This window comes from Ranitomeya imitator, chromosome 2 (genome assembly GCF_032444005.1).
Source record: "Ranitomeya imitator isolate aRanImi1 chromosome 2, aRanImi1.pri, whole genome shotgun sequence".
In the NCBI taxonomy this organism is placed as follows: domain Eukaryota; kingdom Metazoa; phylum Chordata; class Amphibia; order Anura; family Dendrobatidae; genus Ranitomeya; species Ranitomeya imitator.
Genome location: NC_091283.1, coordinates 101,508,178 through 101,525,404, shown reverse-complemented (window position 1 = coordinate 101,525,404; position 17,227 = coordinate 101,508,178). Strand labels below are relative to the sequence as shown.

The 17,227-nt window shown below is 43.7% G+C and overlaps 1 protein-coding gene across 1 annotated transcript in view; it reads left to right on the top strand.

The window, feature by feature from the left end:
* Positions 1 to 17,227, top strand: part of IL1RAPL2 (interleukin 1 receptor accessory protein like 2) — a 1,239,912-nt gene that overhangs the window by 1,132,473 nt on the left and 90,212 nt on the right. Inside the window, exon 7 of the mRNA XM_069747077.1 lies at positions 14,866 to 14,995. Within this exon, the coding sequence (XP_069603178.1) occupies positions 14,866 to 14,995 (130 nt within the window). The remainder of the gene's footprint in view (positions 1 to 14,865; positions 14,996 to 17,227) is intronic.

Genomic DNA, 17,227 nt, shown 5'->3' with positions numbered 1-17,227 from the left:
GTTGCTGGCCATGAAGTGGGCATTCGAGGAGTGGCGTCATTGGCTTGAAGGATCTAAGCATCGCGTGGTGGTCTTGACTGATCACAAGAACTTGACTTATCTCGAGTCTGCCAAACGGTTGAATCCTAGACAGGCTCGTTGGTCGCTTTCTTTCTCCCGTTTTGACTTTGTGGTTTCGTACCTTCCGGGCTCTAAAAATGTAACATAGTAACATAGTAACATAGTTAGTAAGGCCGAAAAAAGACATTTGTCCATCCAGTTCAGCCTATATTCCATCATAATAAATCCCCAGATCTACGTCCTTCTACAGAACCTAATAATTGTATGATACAATATTGTTCTGCTCCAGGAAGACATCCAGGCCTCTCTTGAACCCCTCGACTGAGTTCGCCATCACCACCTCCTCAGGCAAGCAATTCCAGATTCTCACTGCCCTAACAGTAAAGAATCCTCTTCTATGTTGGTGGAAAAACCTTCTCTCCTCCAGACGCAAAGAATGCCCCCTTGTGCCCGTCACCTTCCTTGGTATAAACAGATCCTCAGCGAGATATTTGTATTGTCCCCTTATATACTTAAACATGGTTATTAGATCGCCCCTCAGTCGTCTTTTTTCTAGACTAAATAATCCTAATTTCGCTAATCTATCTGGGTATTGTAGTTCTCCCATCCCCTTTATTAATTTTGTTGCCCTCCTTTGTACTCTCTCTAGTTCCATTATATCCTTCCTGAGCACCGGTGCCCAAAACTGGACACAGTACTCCATGTGCGGTCTAACTAGGGATTTGTACAGAGGCAGTATAATGCTCTCATCATGTGTATCCAGACCTCTTTTAATGCACCCCATGATCCTGTTTGCCTTGGCAGCTGCTGCCTGGCACTGGCTGCTCCAGGTAAGTTTATCATTAACTAGGATCCCCAAGTCCTTCTCCCTGTCAGATTTACCCAGTGGTTTCCCATTCAGTGTGTAATGGTGATATTGATTCCTTCTTCCCATGTTTATAACCTTACATTTATCATTGTTAAACCTCATCTGCCACCTTTCAGCCCAAGTTTCCAACTTATCCAGATCCATCTGTAGCAGAATACTATCTTCTCTTGTATTAACTGCTTTACATAGTTTTGTATCATCTGCAAATATCGATATTTTACTGTGTAAACCTTCTACCAGATCATTAATGAATATGTTGAAGAGAACAGGTCCCAATACTGACCCCTGCGGTACCCCACTGGTCACAGCGACCCAGTTAGAGACTATACCATTTATAACCACCCTCTGCTTTCTATCACTTAGCCAGTTACTAACCCATTTACACACATTTTCCCCCAGACCAAGCATTCTCATTTTGTGTACCTACCTCTTGTGAGGCACGGTATCAAACGCTTTGGAAAAATCGAGATATACCACGTCCAATGACTCACCGTGGTCCAGCCTATAGCTTACCTCTTCATAAAAACTGATTAGATTGGTTTGACAGGAGCGATTTCTCATAAACCCATGCTGATATGGAGTTAAACAGTTATTCTCATTGAGATAATCCAGAATAACATCCCTCAGAAACCCTTCAAATATTTTACCAACAATAGAGGTTAGACTTACTGGCCTATAATTTCCAGGTTCACTTTTAGAGCCCTTTTTGAATATTGGCACCACATTTGCTATGCGCCAGTCCTGCGGAACAGACCCTGTCGCTATAGAGTCCCTAAAAATAAGAAATAATGGTTTATCTATTACATTACTTAGTTCTCTTAGTACTCGTGGGTGTATGCCAATGTGAAGGCGGATGCCCTGTCTAGGAGTTTTGTGCCCGACTCTCCGGGTTTGTCTGAGCCGGCGGGTATTCTCAAAGAGGGAGTAATTGTGTCTGCCATCTCCCCTGATTTGCGGCGGGTGCTGCAAAAATTTCAGGCTAATAAACCTGATCGTTGCACAGCGGAGAAACTGTTTGTCCCTGATAGGTGGACGAATAAAGTTATCTCTGAGGTTCATTGTTCGGTGTTGGCTGGTCATCCTGGAATCTTTGGTACCAGAGATTTAGTGGCTAGATCCTTTTGGTGGCCGTCTCTGTCGCGGGATGTGCGTTCTATTGTGCAGTCCTGTGGGATTTGTGCTCGGGCTAAGCCCTGCTGTTCTCGTGCCAGTGGGTTGCTTTTGCCCTTGCCGGTCCCGAAGAGGCCTTGGACACATATCTCTATGGATTTTATTTCGGATCTCCCCGTCTCTCAAAAAATGTCTGTCATTTGGGTGGTTTGTGATCGCTTCCCTAAGATGATCCATTTGGTACCCTTGTCTAAATTACCTTCCTCCTCTGATTTGGTGCCATTGTTCTTCCAGCATGTGGTTCGTTTACATGGCATTCCAGAGAACATCGTTTCTGACAGAGGTTCCCAGTTTGTTTCGAGGTTTTGGCGAGCCTTTTGTGCTAGGATGGGCATTGATTTGTCTTTTTCCTCAGCTTTCCATCCTCAGACAAATGGCCAGACTGAACGAACCAATCAGACCTTGGAAACATATCTGAGATGCTTTGTTTCTGCTGATCAGGATGATTGGGTGTCCTTTTTGCCGTTGGCTGAGTTCGCCCTTAATAATCGGGCCAGCTCAGCTACCTTGGTTTCGCCGTTTTTCTGCAATTCTGGGTTCCATCCTCGTTTCTCTTCAGGGCAGGTTGAGTCTTCGGACTGTCCTGGTGTGGATACTGTGGTGGACAGGTTGCAGCAGATTTGGACTCATGTAGTGGACAATTTGACCTTGTCCCAGGAGAAGGCTCAACGTTTCGCTAATCGCAGACGTTGTGTGGGTCCCCGACTTCGTGTTGGGGATTTGGTTTGGTTGTCATCTCGTTATATTCCTATGAAGGTTTCCTCTCCTAAGTTTAAGCCTCGTTTCATTGGTCCGTATAGGATTTCTGAGGTTCTTAATCCTGTGTCTTTTCGTTTGACCCTTCCAGATTCTTTTTCCATCCATAACGTATTCCATAGGTCATTGTTGCGGAGATACGTGGCACCTATGGTTCCATCTGTTGATCCTCCTGCCCCGGTTTTGGTGGAGGGGGAGTTGGAGTATATAGTGGAGAAGATTTTGGATTCTCGTGTTTCGAGACGGAAACTCCAGTATCTGGTTAAGTGGAAGGGTTATGGTCAGGAAGATAATTCCTGGGTCTTTGCCTCTGATGTCCATGCTGCCGATCTTGTTCGTGCCTTTCATATGGCTCATCCTGGTCGGCATGGGGGCTCTGGTGAGGGTTCGGTGACCCCTCCTCAAGGGGGGGGTACTGTTGTGAATTCTGTGGTCGAGCTCCCTCCTGTGGTCACAAGTGGTACTTCGGCTGATTCTGTCTACTGGCTTCCGTTGGTGGATGTGAGTGGTACTGCGGCTTCTGAGTTTCCTTCCTCAGGTGATGAGGTTAAGTCGTTAGGTGCTGCTCTATTTAACTCCACCTAGTGCTTTGATCCTGGCCTCCAGTCAATGTTCTAGTATTGGTCTTGCTTCCTCCTGGATCGTTCCTGTGGCCTTTCTATCCTGCATAAGCTAAGTTTTGCTTGTGTTGTTTTTGTTTGCTGTTTTTTCTGTCCAGCTTGCTATATTGGTTTTTCTTGCTTGCTGGAAGCTCTGGGACGCAGAGGGAGCACCTCCGTACCGTTAGTCGGTGCGGAGGGTCTTTTTGCCCCCTCTGCGTGGTTGTTTGTAGGGTTTTGTGTTGACCGCAAAGCAATCTTTCCTATCCTCGGTCTGTTCAGTAAGTTGGGCCTCACTTTGCTAAATCTATTTCATCTCTGCGTTTGTAATTTCATCTTAACTCACAGTCATTATATGTGGGGGGCTGCCTTTTCCTTTGGGGCATTTCTCTGAGGCAAGGTAGGCTTATTTTTCTATCTTCAGGGCTAGTTAGTTTCTCAGGCTGTGCCGAGTTGCATAGGGAGCGTTAGGCGCAATCCACGGCTGCTTCTAGTGTGGTTGGATAGGATTAGGGATTGCGGTCAGCAGAGTTTCCACGTCTCAGAGCTCGTCCTATGTTTTTTGGTTATTGTCAGGTCACTTTGTGTGCTCTGAACTTCAAGGTCCATTGTGGTTCTGAATTACCTATTCATAACACATTCCACGGCTACTTCTAGTGTTGTGTTGAGCTTAGGGACTGCGGTCAGTACAGTTACCACTTCCTTCAGAGCTCGTTCCATGTTGCTCCTAGACCACTGTATCATAACAGACTTCTCCCAGAAGTCCGTTTTAATGTTCAGAGGACTGAGGGAAATGCGGGAAGAGAGGGAGAGCGAGAGAATTTTCGGGCTCCAAAGTTTGGGTCCCCATCAATTGAAATGGAGCTCAGGTTTATGTTCGGGTACAGTTCTGGTAACAGAACTGAACTTTGGACTAAAGTTCGGTTGGGTATCAGGACCCAAACTTGCACAGGTCCACTCATCCTTAATAGTCATATGCATAAGAAGGTATGCACGCCATGTGAATTAGGACACAGGGCACACTTCATATGTGCAACCTGGACAGCTGCAGTAAGGTCTTTCTCCCGCCTGTCTAATAACTGCATTCATGGTACTACAAGATTAGTTACAATTAGTCAGCCAGTATCACTGGTGCATTGGAGCAATAAAGAATGTTCCCTTTTATTCTTAATTAAAGGGTTTATTTCATCTGAGCATATCATGATGACGGAGACATGATTAACTCCATCCAACTCTGACCATCGAAGGTGGCGCTACAGAATCAGCCTAGATATATGTATTCCTTCTTATGATTTAGGAAATGAGCATAGCTCAACTGTTCTTTGCTGATCCCACAGCTCCACCTTCACATGGTTAAAGCTGGACTAAATGGTTTCTATCTCTACCATTAAATGCTGAGATGCAAATAACTCTATTTCGCGCAGGTGAAGAAAAAGGGCGCGATCTGCGCTATTACCCTTGTCATCGGTGGGGGCGGCCATCTTCCTGAGGCCGCGCGTGCGCAGATGGAGTGCTCTGCTGCACGGGGCTTCAGAAAAATGGCCACGGGATGCCGCGCGTGCGCCATTTTTCTTAAGCCCCGTGCAGCAGAGCACTCCATCTGCGCACGCGCGGCCTCAGGAAGATGGCCGCCTCCACCGATGACAAGGGTAATAGCGCAGATCGCGCGCTTTTTCTTCACCTGCGCGAAGTGGATTCGGCACTTAGACATGCGCACACCACTACGCCACCAACGGAAAGCTGGGGAAGAAACAGCGATGTCACCACGCCCACCCGACCAGCCTGATTGACAGGCGAAAACGTCGACTTTGGTAATGTATTTCGCAGCATAGGTGGGGAATCAGGGTACACTACATACACTATTGTAATGCACAGCGCAGGCCCTATTTAACAGTATTTTTATCTCAATCTGAAAAAACGGGGTGACAGGTTCCCTTTAATGTTAATATCAGGAAACTGATATGAAGACCATTGCATTTACTGTGAGCTGTAAAATAATGAGATCATTAAAAAACTTTTTCGACATGAGTCAAAATGAAAGTGCCCCATCTTTACTGCCTGTTGAGTTGGCAACCCTGCTCGCCCCCACTATTTACACAGCATGTGATGTGCATGGTCGCAGCGCCCATCATGTAGTCTTGTGACAGCAATGTGTGCCACCATGCATGCGATTGTGAATAAAACTTTTCTCTTTCAAGTGTTGCATGTCAGAAAAGGTCAGAAGGGATGAGCAGCAGCTTTGAGCACTCATGTTTTCCAGTATTGTAGTCTGACAAGGCAGCAGATGTGAGAGTATTTTCCTTTTTTGTGTTTGTGGGATTCCCCATCAGACTTGTGACATATGGCACAATTATACATAATTTATATTATGACTTGCTAAAGCCAGTATGATTCTGTTCCTTTGTGCAGCTCCTAGTTGTTTAGGTCAAGGCTTTAAGATGCCTTTCGTGTCATTTCTATTGAGTGCTTCTTTTCTCTGCTAAGTTTTGACCTATTTGTTTTGGAGACTGATGTTTTTGACATTTTATAGTCTCTCCTTCAGAAAGCCACAGAAAACATAGATGTGACCGGGGCTATGTGTCTCATGTACACAAACGCTCATTAATTTCTAACAATAATGTCTTCTCCGTGTTCCTTGTGTAATGGTATTCATCAAGATTTCTAAAGTTTCCATATTACTGTGTAAAAAAAAAAGTAAATACTGAAACTAAAATCTCAACTTTTTAAAAAATTTTATTGGTACACATTGGTATGCAGGCTCGGACTGGCCCACCGGAGAACCGGAGGATTCTCCGGTGGGCCCAAGCACTGACACCTGCTGGCATACTGGCCAGCAACTGCCTAGGTCCCCCACTGCTCCAGGGCCCCTTGCCAGTGGCTATAGGGCCCCTGAGTCAAGGGGGCCCGCCCTGTGCCAGTAGCAGCAGCAGGAGACAGTATCCTGTCCCCGCTGCTAAAGCCAAATGAATATTCACGCTTCCCCACGCCCCTATGGGCGTGTAGAAGTGTGAATACCATTTCTCTTTAATAGCGGGCAGCGTTAGCCGCAGGGTGCAGCTAACACTGCCCGCATGTAAAGCTGCACCCCACACACACACACTCACAAAGTACCGCACACCCACACACACACACACGGCACCGCACACATACACACGCAGGGACACAGACTCCCAGAGCAGCTCACCTCTCGGCGTCCTGCTTCCTGTCTGAGACAGCCCAGCTGGATGATGTCATCATCCAGCGTGCTGCTGTCTCAGTCAGAAAGCTTCCAGGAATCCAGCGAGGAAGAGACTGCTGGAATGAGCTGCTGCTGCGGGGAGGTGAGCTGTGCTGCGTGCCTGCCTTCGTGTCTGTGTATGTGTGTGTGTGAGAGAGTGTGTATGTGAGGTGTGTGAGTGTGTGTGTGTGTGAGAGAGAGTGTGTGTGTGAGAGAGAGAGTGTGTGTGTGTGAGAGAGAGAGAGCGTGTGTGTGTGAGAGAGAGAGAGTGTGTGTGTGTGTGTGTGTGAGAGAGAGTGTGTGTGTGTGATGAGCTGCGGTGAGCTGTGTGTGTGTGGTAAAGGACAATGATATTGGTGGGGGAGACAATGATGGAGGTGATGACAATGATTGAGGTGATGGGCAATGATGGTCGTAGGGTTGTGGTGGGGAGGCAATGATGGAAGTGATGGGCAGTGATGATGGGGGAGACAATGATGGAGGTGATGGGCAATCATGGTGAGGGAGGGAATGATGGAGGTGATAGGCAATGAGGGTGAGGGAAGGCAATGATGGTGGGGGAGGCAATGATGAAGGTGGTGGAATGAGCAGTTATGAAGGTGGTGGGGGAAAATGATAGGGGTGGTGGGGGAGAAGTCAATGATGGAGATGGTGATGAGGACAATGATGGGGGTGGAGAGGGGCTGCATTATACTTTATGAGGGGGCTACATTATATTCTGTGGGGGGACTGCATTATTCTCAGGGGACTACATTATATTATGGGGGCTACATCATACTATGTGAGGGGCTACAGTATACTCTATGGGGGGGCTGCATTATATTCTGTGGTGGGGCTGCATTATCTCAGTTGACTACATTATATTCTGTGGTGGCTGCATTTTACTATATGAGGGGGCTGCATTATACCCTATGAGGGTGCCACATTATATTCTATGGTGGGGACTGCTTTATACCTGAGGGGGTGGCATTATATTTTGTGGGGTGCTGCATTATATTCTATTAGAGGGCACTGCGTTATATTTTATGAGGGGGCTAAATTATATTCTGTGAGGGGGCTAAATTATATTCTGCGAGGGGGCTACCCCAACCCTTGCTACATAATTAAAACGTGTACTACCTTATATTATACCCTGATATTAGCGCTTTTTACCGCACAATTGGTGGTCTTGTATCTATTTCTATGTACGTACATAGTGGGACCCAAGAATGATATTCTCTGGTGGGCCCAAGGTGCTCCAGTCCGACGCTGTTGGTATGTAAAAGTATATGGACACATCCCCAGAGTAAGGTATGGTATTTAATAAACTAATGATAATATACAGTACATTAAGCATATGTGCAATGTAATGTGGAAAGAGCTGGGATTTCTCATGAAGAACAGCTGACAGGTTTTGATAATGCTGCTTAAGGCTGCCGTCACACTATCAGTATTTGGTCAGTATTTTACATCAGTATTTGTAAGACAAAACCAGGAGTGGGTGATAAATCCAGAAGTGGTGCATATGTTTCTATTATACTTTTCCTCTAATTGTTCCACTCCTGGTTTTGGCTTACAAATACTGAGGTAAAATACTGACCACATACTGCTAGTGTGACGGCAGCCTTAGTCTGTTGCTTAATAACGAGAAATGAAAAACAGAAAATATTGATGAACTCTGAAACCTATGTTGAGAACAGAAATTGGTGAACCCGAACATTAAAGTTGGGCGTCCACACCTACTGTTCGGGCATGGACTTCACCAGGAAGTCCATGTTACTGTTCGGGTTCGGCCCCCTGAACACTGGGTGTTTGTTGTGCTATCCTAGCACTGAGAGAAGGGAGAAGGCATGCAGAGAGGGAGCCATCCTAGCTAGGACCAGTGTGCTGTCTGATGCAATTCTAAAGCTGCAGGATAGCCATCTTTGTGAAGGAGTTGCACAGATGATACAAAAATAAAATTATAGAAAATCTTACATTAAGACTGTTTAAAAGGAATCTGTCACCAAGATTTTTCTACCTCATCTAGAAGTGGCATAATGTAGGAAAAGAGACCCTGATTCCAGTGATGTATTACTTAGTTCACTGGGTGAAGAAGTTGTGATACAATCAGAGTTCTTAGATGAAGCATGTAGCAGACCTGAGCAAGCTGCCACCGCCCACACCTCAGCTTTCTGTGTGCCTTGTATATTGACGGTAAGCTATTAATCAGTGGTGGTGGAGCTGGAACAGGTCTCACATGGACAGCTAGTATGGGCAGTGATAATCACCTGGTGATAAAACATTCATTGTATTGTAACAACAGTACACAGCCTATTCGGGGATACATTGCTGAAATCAGTGTTTCAGCTCCTACCTCAGATTACAAAGCAAACCCTGCTGACAGATTCACTTAAAGTTTATTCATTGCGCATTTGGTTTATTTTACGATAATTTTGTAATTCTTATGGTTCCTGTTTCATATCAATCACAACCGATTATTTTAGCTCCTATAATACATTTCACTCTCGGCTCTATCATATTTACAAAATAGATACTATATATATAAAAAGCATTAACAAAAAACTTTTAAATAGAAAAATATTGAAGTAAATCTTTCAGAATAAAGATTCACATAGAAAATCCTCTTACAATTTTATGCTCGGACGACCATGCTAAGCTCAGAACTAGGGGAAAGCCAGCAGAATTACAAATGCAGCTCTGAATGTGGATGGGCTGGGAGACTGGCTGCAACGTGAACATAGAAATAATACTTAGAAGTGGAACACTATTACATCTTGCATGTGCTTGAATGAGAAACATTGTGAAACAGAAGTCTACTTTACTGGATTGTAGCATGTGAGGACAGTCTAAGTTGTTACTGCCAGCAATCCAGTATGGTTATAGATGAGAATGGAATGGGAGCCAATTCCCGAAGAGTGCATCCATCCAAAGAACTTCTCGAATTGTAAACGAGGACCTGCTGCAACTCTTCTTCCGCTCCATTTGATGAATATGACCCTGTGTAGAAATATATTGTTTAACCCCTTCATGACCAGGGGATTTTTCGTTTTTCCGTGTTCGTTTTTCGCTCCCCTCCTTCCCAGAGCCATAACTTTTTTATTTTTCTGTCAATTTGGCCATGTGAGGGCTTATTTTTTGCGGGACGAGTTGTACTTTTGAACGACATCATTGGTTTTAGCATGTCGTGTACTAGAAAACGGGAAAAAAATTCCAAGTGCGGTGAAATTGCAAAAAAAGTGCAATCCCACATTGGTTTTTTGTTTGGCTTTTTTGCTAGGTTCACTAAATGCTAAAAATGACCTGCCATTATGATTCTCCAGGTCATTACGAGTTCATAGACACCAAACATGACTAGGTTATTTTTTATCTAAGTGGTGAAAAAAAATTCCAAACTTTGCAAAAAAAAAAAAAAAAAAGTTGCGCCATTTTCCGATACTCGTAGCGTCTCCATTTTTCATCACCTGGGGTCGGTTGAGGGCTTATTTTTTGCGTGCCGAGATGACGTTTTTAATGATAGCATTTCGGTGCAGATATGTTCTTTTGATCGCCCGTTACTGCATTTTAATGCAATGTCGCGGCGACCAAAAAAACGTAATTCTGGCGTTTCGAATTTTTTTCCCGCTACGCTGTTTAGCGATCAGGTTAATACTTTTTTTTAATTGATAGATCGGGCGATTCTGAGCGCGGCGATACCAAATATGCGTAGATTTGATATTTTTTTTATTGATTTATTTTGATTGGGGCGAAAGGGGGGTGATTTAAACTTTTATGTTTTTTTTATTTTTTTCACATTTTTTTAAACTTTTTTTTTTAACTTTTGCCATGCTTCAATAGCCTCCATGAGAGGCTAGAAGCAAGCATAGCACGATCGGCTCTGCTACATAGCAGCGATCTGCTGATCGCTGCTATGTAGCAGAATTGCACGTGTGCTGTGAGCGCCGACCACAGGGTGGCGCTCACAGCGACGGGCAATCAGTAACCATAGAGGTCTCAAGGACCTCTATGGTTACCATTCACAAGCATCGCCGACCCCCGATCATGTGACGGGGGTCGGCGATGACGTCATTTCCGGCCGCCCGGCCGGAAGCGGTAGTTAAATGCCGCTGTCTGCGTTTGACAGCGGCATTTAACTAGTTAATAGGTGCGGGCAGATCGATAAGGGGTTAAAGACACAAAGTTTACTTTCAGTTAAGCGTCTTCAAGCCTTCTGATCATCCCCTTGTAACATATAGAGATTTTGCCCTTGTACCTTTTCTCTTTTTTTTTGCCAATTATCACAAACATTGTTAAGTTTCTCTTCTTACCGATTATGTCATGAATTATTGAAGCCTTCCAGGGAAGAAATCAGAATGACTCTCAAACCTTATATTTATTCAGAAATTAGAGTTTTCTTTTAGGAAGTCCTAAATGTTCTTAAAATTGACCAGAACACGTCATTAAATATAAAGCATTCCGAGTATAATAGCTCATTACAGAATATAGAAGTCCAAAGATCTACATAGGAGCAGACCATGCAAATGCATTAGGCCCCCCAGAAAACCTGGGTCAGTCCAGATCAGCTGCATCCATAAAGTTGGCTACATACCTTCCATAGCTGCCTGACAAACTGGTATTCACCTTACAGCTGTTATTCCACATGCAGATGTATGATCAGTTCAACCAACAGTTATTCTGCCCAGTCTTCCCTGTACATGCGCACTCAATACGACCAACAGTTATTCTGCCCAGTCTTCCCTGTACATGCGCACTCAATACGACCAACAGTTATTCTGCCCAGTCTTCCCTGTACATGCGCACTCAATACGACCAACAGTTATTCTGCCCAGTCTTCCCTGTACATGCGCACTCAATACGACCAACAGTTATCCTGCCCAGTCTTCCCTGTACATGCGCACTCAATATGGCCGACAGTTATTCTTCCTAGTCTCCTTCCCTAAACTTATGCATGGTCAGCCCAGCTGAGCACAAAGGTGTCTTTAATTAAGAGCCCTAAATATGCACCAGCTTTACCCCTTTTATGGCAGCTTATTTCCCACAAGAATTTGGAAATGTTAAAATTCAACATGTCTAACATACATAGTAACATAGTAACATAGTTAGTAAGGCCGAAAAAAGACATTTGTCCATCCAGTTCAGCCTATATTCCATCATAATAAATCCCCAGATCTACGTCCTTCTACAGAACCTAATAATTGTATGATACAATATTGTTCTGCTCCAGGAAGACATCCAGGCCTCTCTTGAACCCCTCGACTGAGTTCGCCATCACCACCTCCTCAGGCAAGCAATTCCAGATTCTCACTGCCCTAACAGTAAAGAATCCTCTTCTATGTTGGTGGAAAAACCTTCTCTCCTCCAGACGCAAAGAATGCCCCCTTGTGCCCGTGACCTTCCTTGGTATAAACAGATCCTCAGTGAGATATTTGTATTGTCCCCTTATATACTTATACATGGTTATTAGATCGCCCCTCAGTCGTCTTTTTCCTAGACTAAATAATCCTAATTTCGCTAATCTATTTGGGTATTGTAGTTCTCCCATCCCCTTTATTAATTTTGTTGCCCTCCTTTGTACTCTCTCTAGTTCCATTATATCCTTCATGAGCACCGGTGCCCAAAACTGGACACAGTACTCCATGTGCGGTCTAACTAGGGATTTGTACAGAGGCAGTATAATGCTCTCATCATGTGTATCCAGACCTCTTTTAATGCACCCCATGATCCTGTTTGCCTTGGCAGCTGCTGCCTGGCACTGGCTGCTCCAGGTAAGTTTATCATTAACTAGGATCCCCAAGTCCTTCTCCCTGTCAGATTTACCCAGTGGTTTCCCATTCAGTGTGTAATGGTGATATTGATTCCTTCTTCCCATGTGTATAACCTTACATTTATCATTGTTAAACCTCATCTGCCACCTTTCAGCCCAAGTTTCCAACTTATCCAGATCCATCTGTAGCAGAATACTATCTTCTCTTGTATTAACTGCTTTACATAGTTTTGTATCATCTGCAAATATCGATATTTTACTGTGTAAACCTTCTACCAGATCATTAATGAATATGTTGAAGAGAACAGGTCCCAATACTGACCCCTGCGGTACCCCACTGGTCACAGCGACCCAGTTAGAGACTATACCATTTATAACCACCCTCTGCTTTCTATCACTAAGCCAGTTACTAACCCATTTACACACATTTTCCCCCAGACCAAGCATTCTCATTTTGTGTACCAACCTCTTGTGCGGCACGGTATCAAACGCTTTGGAAAAATCGAGATATACCACGTCCAATGACTCACCGTGGTCCAGCCTATAGCTTACCTCTTCATAAAAACTGATTAGATTGGTTTGACAGGAGTCCATTTTAAAAACACATTTGTGAAACACATTAGATGGTGATTAGCCATTAGTGTTTGGACACTTTTAATGTTGGGATACTTTTACTACAAACTGTTAGATCTTATAGATCTCCTAAAAGTGAACCCGCAGAACCACGACAGCGAACCTCCCAAGGGTGAGCTGGCCTGGTGGACCATCCCCGATACAGGGAGCATTAGGGGCCAGCCCAAGGGAGAAGCTGATAACGGGGAGCAGGAAGTAGGAGAGGAAAGACACGGAAGTGGCTAAGGTGGAGACACAGGACACAGTGACTGAAACACATTAGATGGTCATTAGCCATTAGTGTTTGGACACTTTTACTGTTGGGATACTTTTACTACAAACCCTACAATGGTAGCAAACAACTTTGTGAAAACTAACCTGAAAGGGAATCTATCATCGGGTTTTTGCCACCTTATCTAATAAGAGCAACATAATGTAGAGACAGACGTCGATTCCAGTGATGCGTCTCTTACTGAGCTTCTTGCTATAGTTTTGATAATTTCCTGCTGATAAAACAGCAAATTTATCACTAGAACATTAGTAAACCTACTGCCAGGGAGTCAAGCATATTAATGAGCTCAGTGTAACCACACTCCCACCATTGATTGGCAGCTTTCTACCTATGCACAGTGCTCACATAAAGCTGCCAATCAGTGGTGTGGGCGGGGTTATACAGAGCTCAGCATTCAGAGAACTGGTAGGTCGGCAGCTGAGAAAACAGTGACTTTATCAAAATGACAGCAAGCAGCCTAGTAAGTGACACATTACTTGAATCAGGGAATCTTCCCCTATATTATGCTGATCTCAGATGAGATAGCAAAAACCTGGTGATAGATTCTCTTTAAGATCACAGAAAGTAGATGACATATATAAAGAAGCTCCAGGAGTAGCTAGAAGTGTGGGAGTATTAACAATTATCAGAAGGGAACTAATGCCACTTTCGTAGACTCCCCTTACACATACTTCAACCAAAGCCTTCCATTGGATTTGATGTAATTGTTTCATGTAGAGCGAAGTTTCGCATGTTGCAATTCACAGAGTTATTCTACTTTAGTGGCAAAAATAACTGTATCGATGTTGAAAGGTGGGCATAACCAATCCCAGCACGGGGCGATCATAGCTTAAAAATATCCCCTATTTTACCAACCAAGCCCCTGCTAATCCTCCATAGTCACAGCCAGTAGGTGGCAAGTAGACCAGTGTCAGCCATGCCAGAGAGGTGATGCAAGAATGGAATATATATATATATATATATTTTTTTTTTTTTTCATTTTTATAAGGCAAGGTTTGGTTGATTTAATTCCAGAATCTTAAGAATTTCTTATCATCATCTTTGCTATTCCACCCATTTTATTATATTTTTATGATAAACACTGGCAGATGCCGTATACTCCTCAAAGTAAAACCTATTTGCGTTTCATAGAATTCAATCCATTTATTTTTACATTTTATAGCTTTTTTTTATAGGAATAGGTTTTTTATACCTTTTATTTGCTTCTACGGTGAAAAACAAACAGCTACTTGTTCAGTCATGCACATGTGGCAATTGTAACTTATATTTTGCCAGAAAAGGTGAGAAGAATTATGTAAAGAACACTTTCTGAAAACAGAATGGCATTGTGTGCTTCAGAAAAAATTATATACTTGTAAGCTATAGAGGGCACAAAGGCACTCAAATAAAGTGACGCCGCAAACACATTTTAAGGCCAATGTATGAGCACTGCAGACGTCAAACTGGGCACAAAGTGCCGGCTGAACTTTGGCAAAGGCCATAATTCTGTGTTCAAACAACCAGCGGGCAGAGGCACTTAATGTCATTTCTTTATTTTTATTTTCTCAGGCAGCCCACTCAGTGTGTTCTGCAGAGCCTTCTTCGGATTTAGTGGAGAATCTGGTCCAATGATCTACTGGATGAGGGGAGAGAAATTTATTGAAGAATTAGAGAATCATATTAAGGAAGGAGTGATCCAGTAAGTTACAATGTTATAATAATTCTATAAAATTCATATAAAGTGTCAGTTCTGTATTTTACATATGAAATTATTTACAAAATCAGATCTCCCACCAATGATTCCATTACCAGTTTGTTAATATTTCCTGAGTACGATACACAGCCTTAGGCTAGGGACACATCACAGGTCACAGTGTGATCAGGGCTGCACAGCGTCATCAGACTGTGATCAGGGTGTGATGAGAACATGATCAGGGCGGCACGGCGTCATCAGAGTGTGATCAGGGTGTGATCAGAGCGGCATGGCATCATCAGAGTCTGATCAGAGTGGCATGGCGTCATTAGAGTGTGATCAGGGTGTGATCAGGGCGGCACGGCGTCATCACAGTGTGATCAGGGTGTGATCAGAGCGGCATGGCATCATCCGAGTCTGATCAGAGTGGCACGGCGTCATCAGAGTGTGTTCAGGGTGTGATCAGGGCAGCATGGCGTCATCAGGGTGTGATCAGACCATGATCAGGGCAGCATGGCGTGATCAGAGTGTGATCAGGGTGGCACAGTGTCATCAGAGTGTGATCAGGGTGCGATGAGACCATGATCAGCGCGGCACGGCGTCATCAGAGTGTGATCAGGGTGTGATCAGAGCGGCATGGCATCATCAGAGTCTGATCAGAGTGGCATGGAGTCATTAGAGTGTGATCAGGGTGGCACAGTGTCATCAGGGTGTGATCAGACCATGATCAGGGCAGCATGGCGTCATCAGAGTGTGATCAGACCATAATCAGGGCAGCATGGCGTGATCAGAGTGTGATAAGGGCGGCACGGCGTCAGCAGAGTGTGATCAGAGTGGCATGGTGTCATTAGAGTGTGATCAGGGCATCATGGCGTCATCAGAGTGTGATCTGGGCAGCACGACGTAATCAAAGTGTGATCATGGTGTGATCATGGTGGGATCAGGGTGTGATCAGAGCATGATCAGGGCGGCATGGCATCATCAGGGTGTGATCAGGGTGTGATCAGAGCATGATCAGGGCGGCATGGCATCATCAGGGTGTGATCAGGGTGTGATCAGAGCATGATCAGGGCAGCATGGCGTGATCAGGGTGTGATGAGGGCATCATCAGAGTGTGACCAGGGTGTAGTGAGGGAGTGATCAGACTGTGATCCAATTTTCTCAGATGAGGAGAAGATGGAGAAAAAAAGATTTCTCCATATTCTTCATTCTGTCAGTCCGTGACAATCATACTTCACTCAGATGTTATCCGAGTGCAGTCTGATTTTTTTTCCACAGACTCATTGGCTTTGCACGGCCGAGAGCGCACTGATTTACGGATGCAAATTAATCATGCTGTGATTTTTTTTCATTGGACATGTGCACAGCCACTGCACTGCTATACCTTAATATTTTCTATAAAGTGTATTCAATCAGAAATTACCATTTTTGCGCCATATTTGGGGCCAATTTTTTTCTTCAAAAGTTAAAATTTTTGAAGAATTTTAAAAATCTGCCCCCCATGAATGTGCACATCCTAAAATAAACAAAAGACAGTGGAACTTTTCTTGGACTGTTGTAGCTAAGTTAGATTAACTTAATTTAAAGAAACCGAAAAATCTCTATATTTTCAAAATGTCTTAAATGTATTAATGGCTATTGGTGGCTTTCAAGTTTCTTACTCTAAATGAGCATTAACAGGTTTTCTAGGAAGTAAACTGAGTATTAAGATTAGTGAATGTAAAAGGTCAGAGGGAAAAGAAACCAACGCATTGATCACTGATTATGAAAATGTCACATGTAGAACCCTCCAGCTCTTCCTTTAATGATCAAGGAAATAACAATATGTCTTCACCTGGAAATGCTCTAAGGGTTATAATGCCAGCCGGTGAACCTGCGCTGAAAAAGTAGTTATTTCATAGCAGCACTTCCTCCAGTCTAATCCTCACTTTCATAACTGATCATCTAAATGTTACTGGACCGAGCTTCAATGAGTAATAATAAACTCTGCATCTATCCAATTAAGTGAGAACTACGTGTGCTGCAAACATTGCAATTATGCCAGAAAGCCACAAATAACCTGTGTGCTTAATGAGAAATTCACATCAGACAGTTCACAAAATTGTACTTTTGTACTTTAAAAAAAAAAATCTGATTTTACCTAGAGAATGATACTTTGCATGTCATTATTGTATTATAACGCAATTGGAATGGGAATGAAGCAGTCTATTACTTATTCTTAATCTATACATTATAATT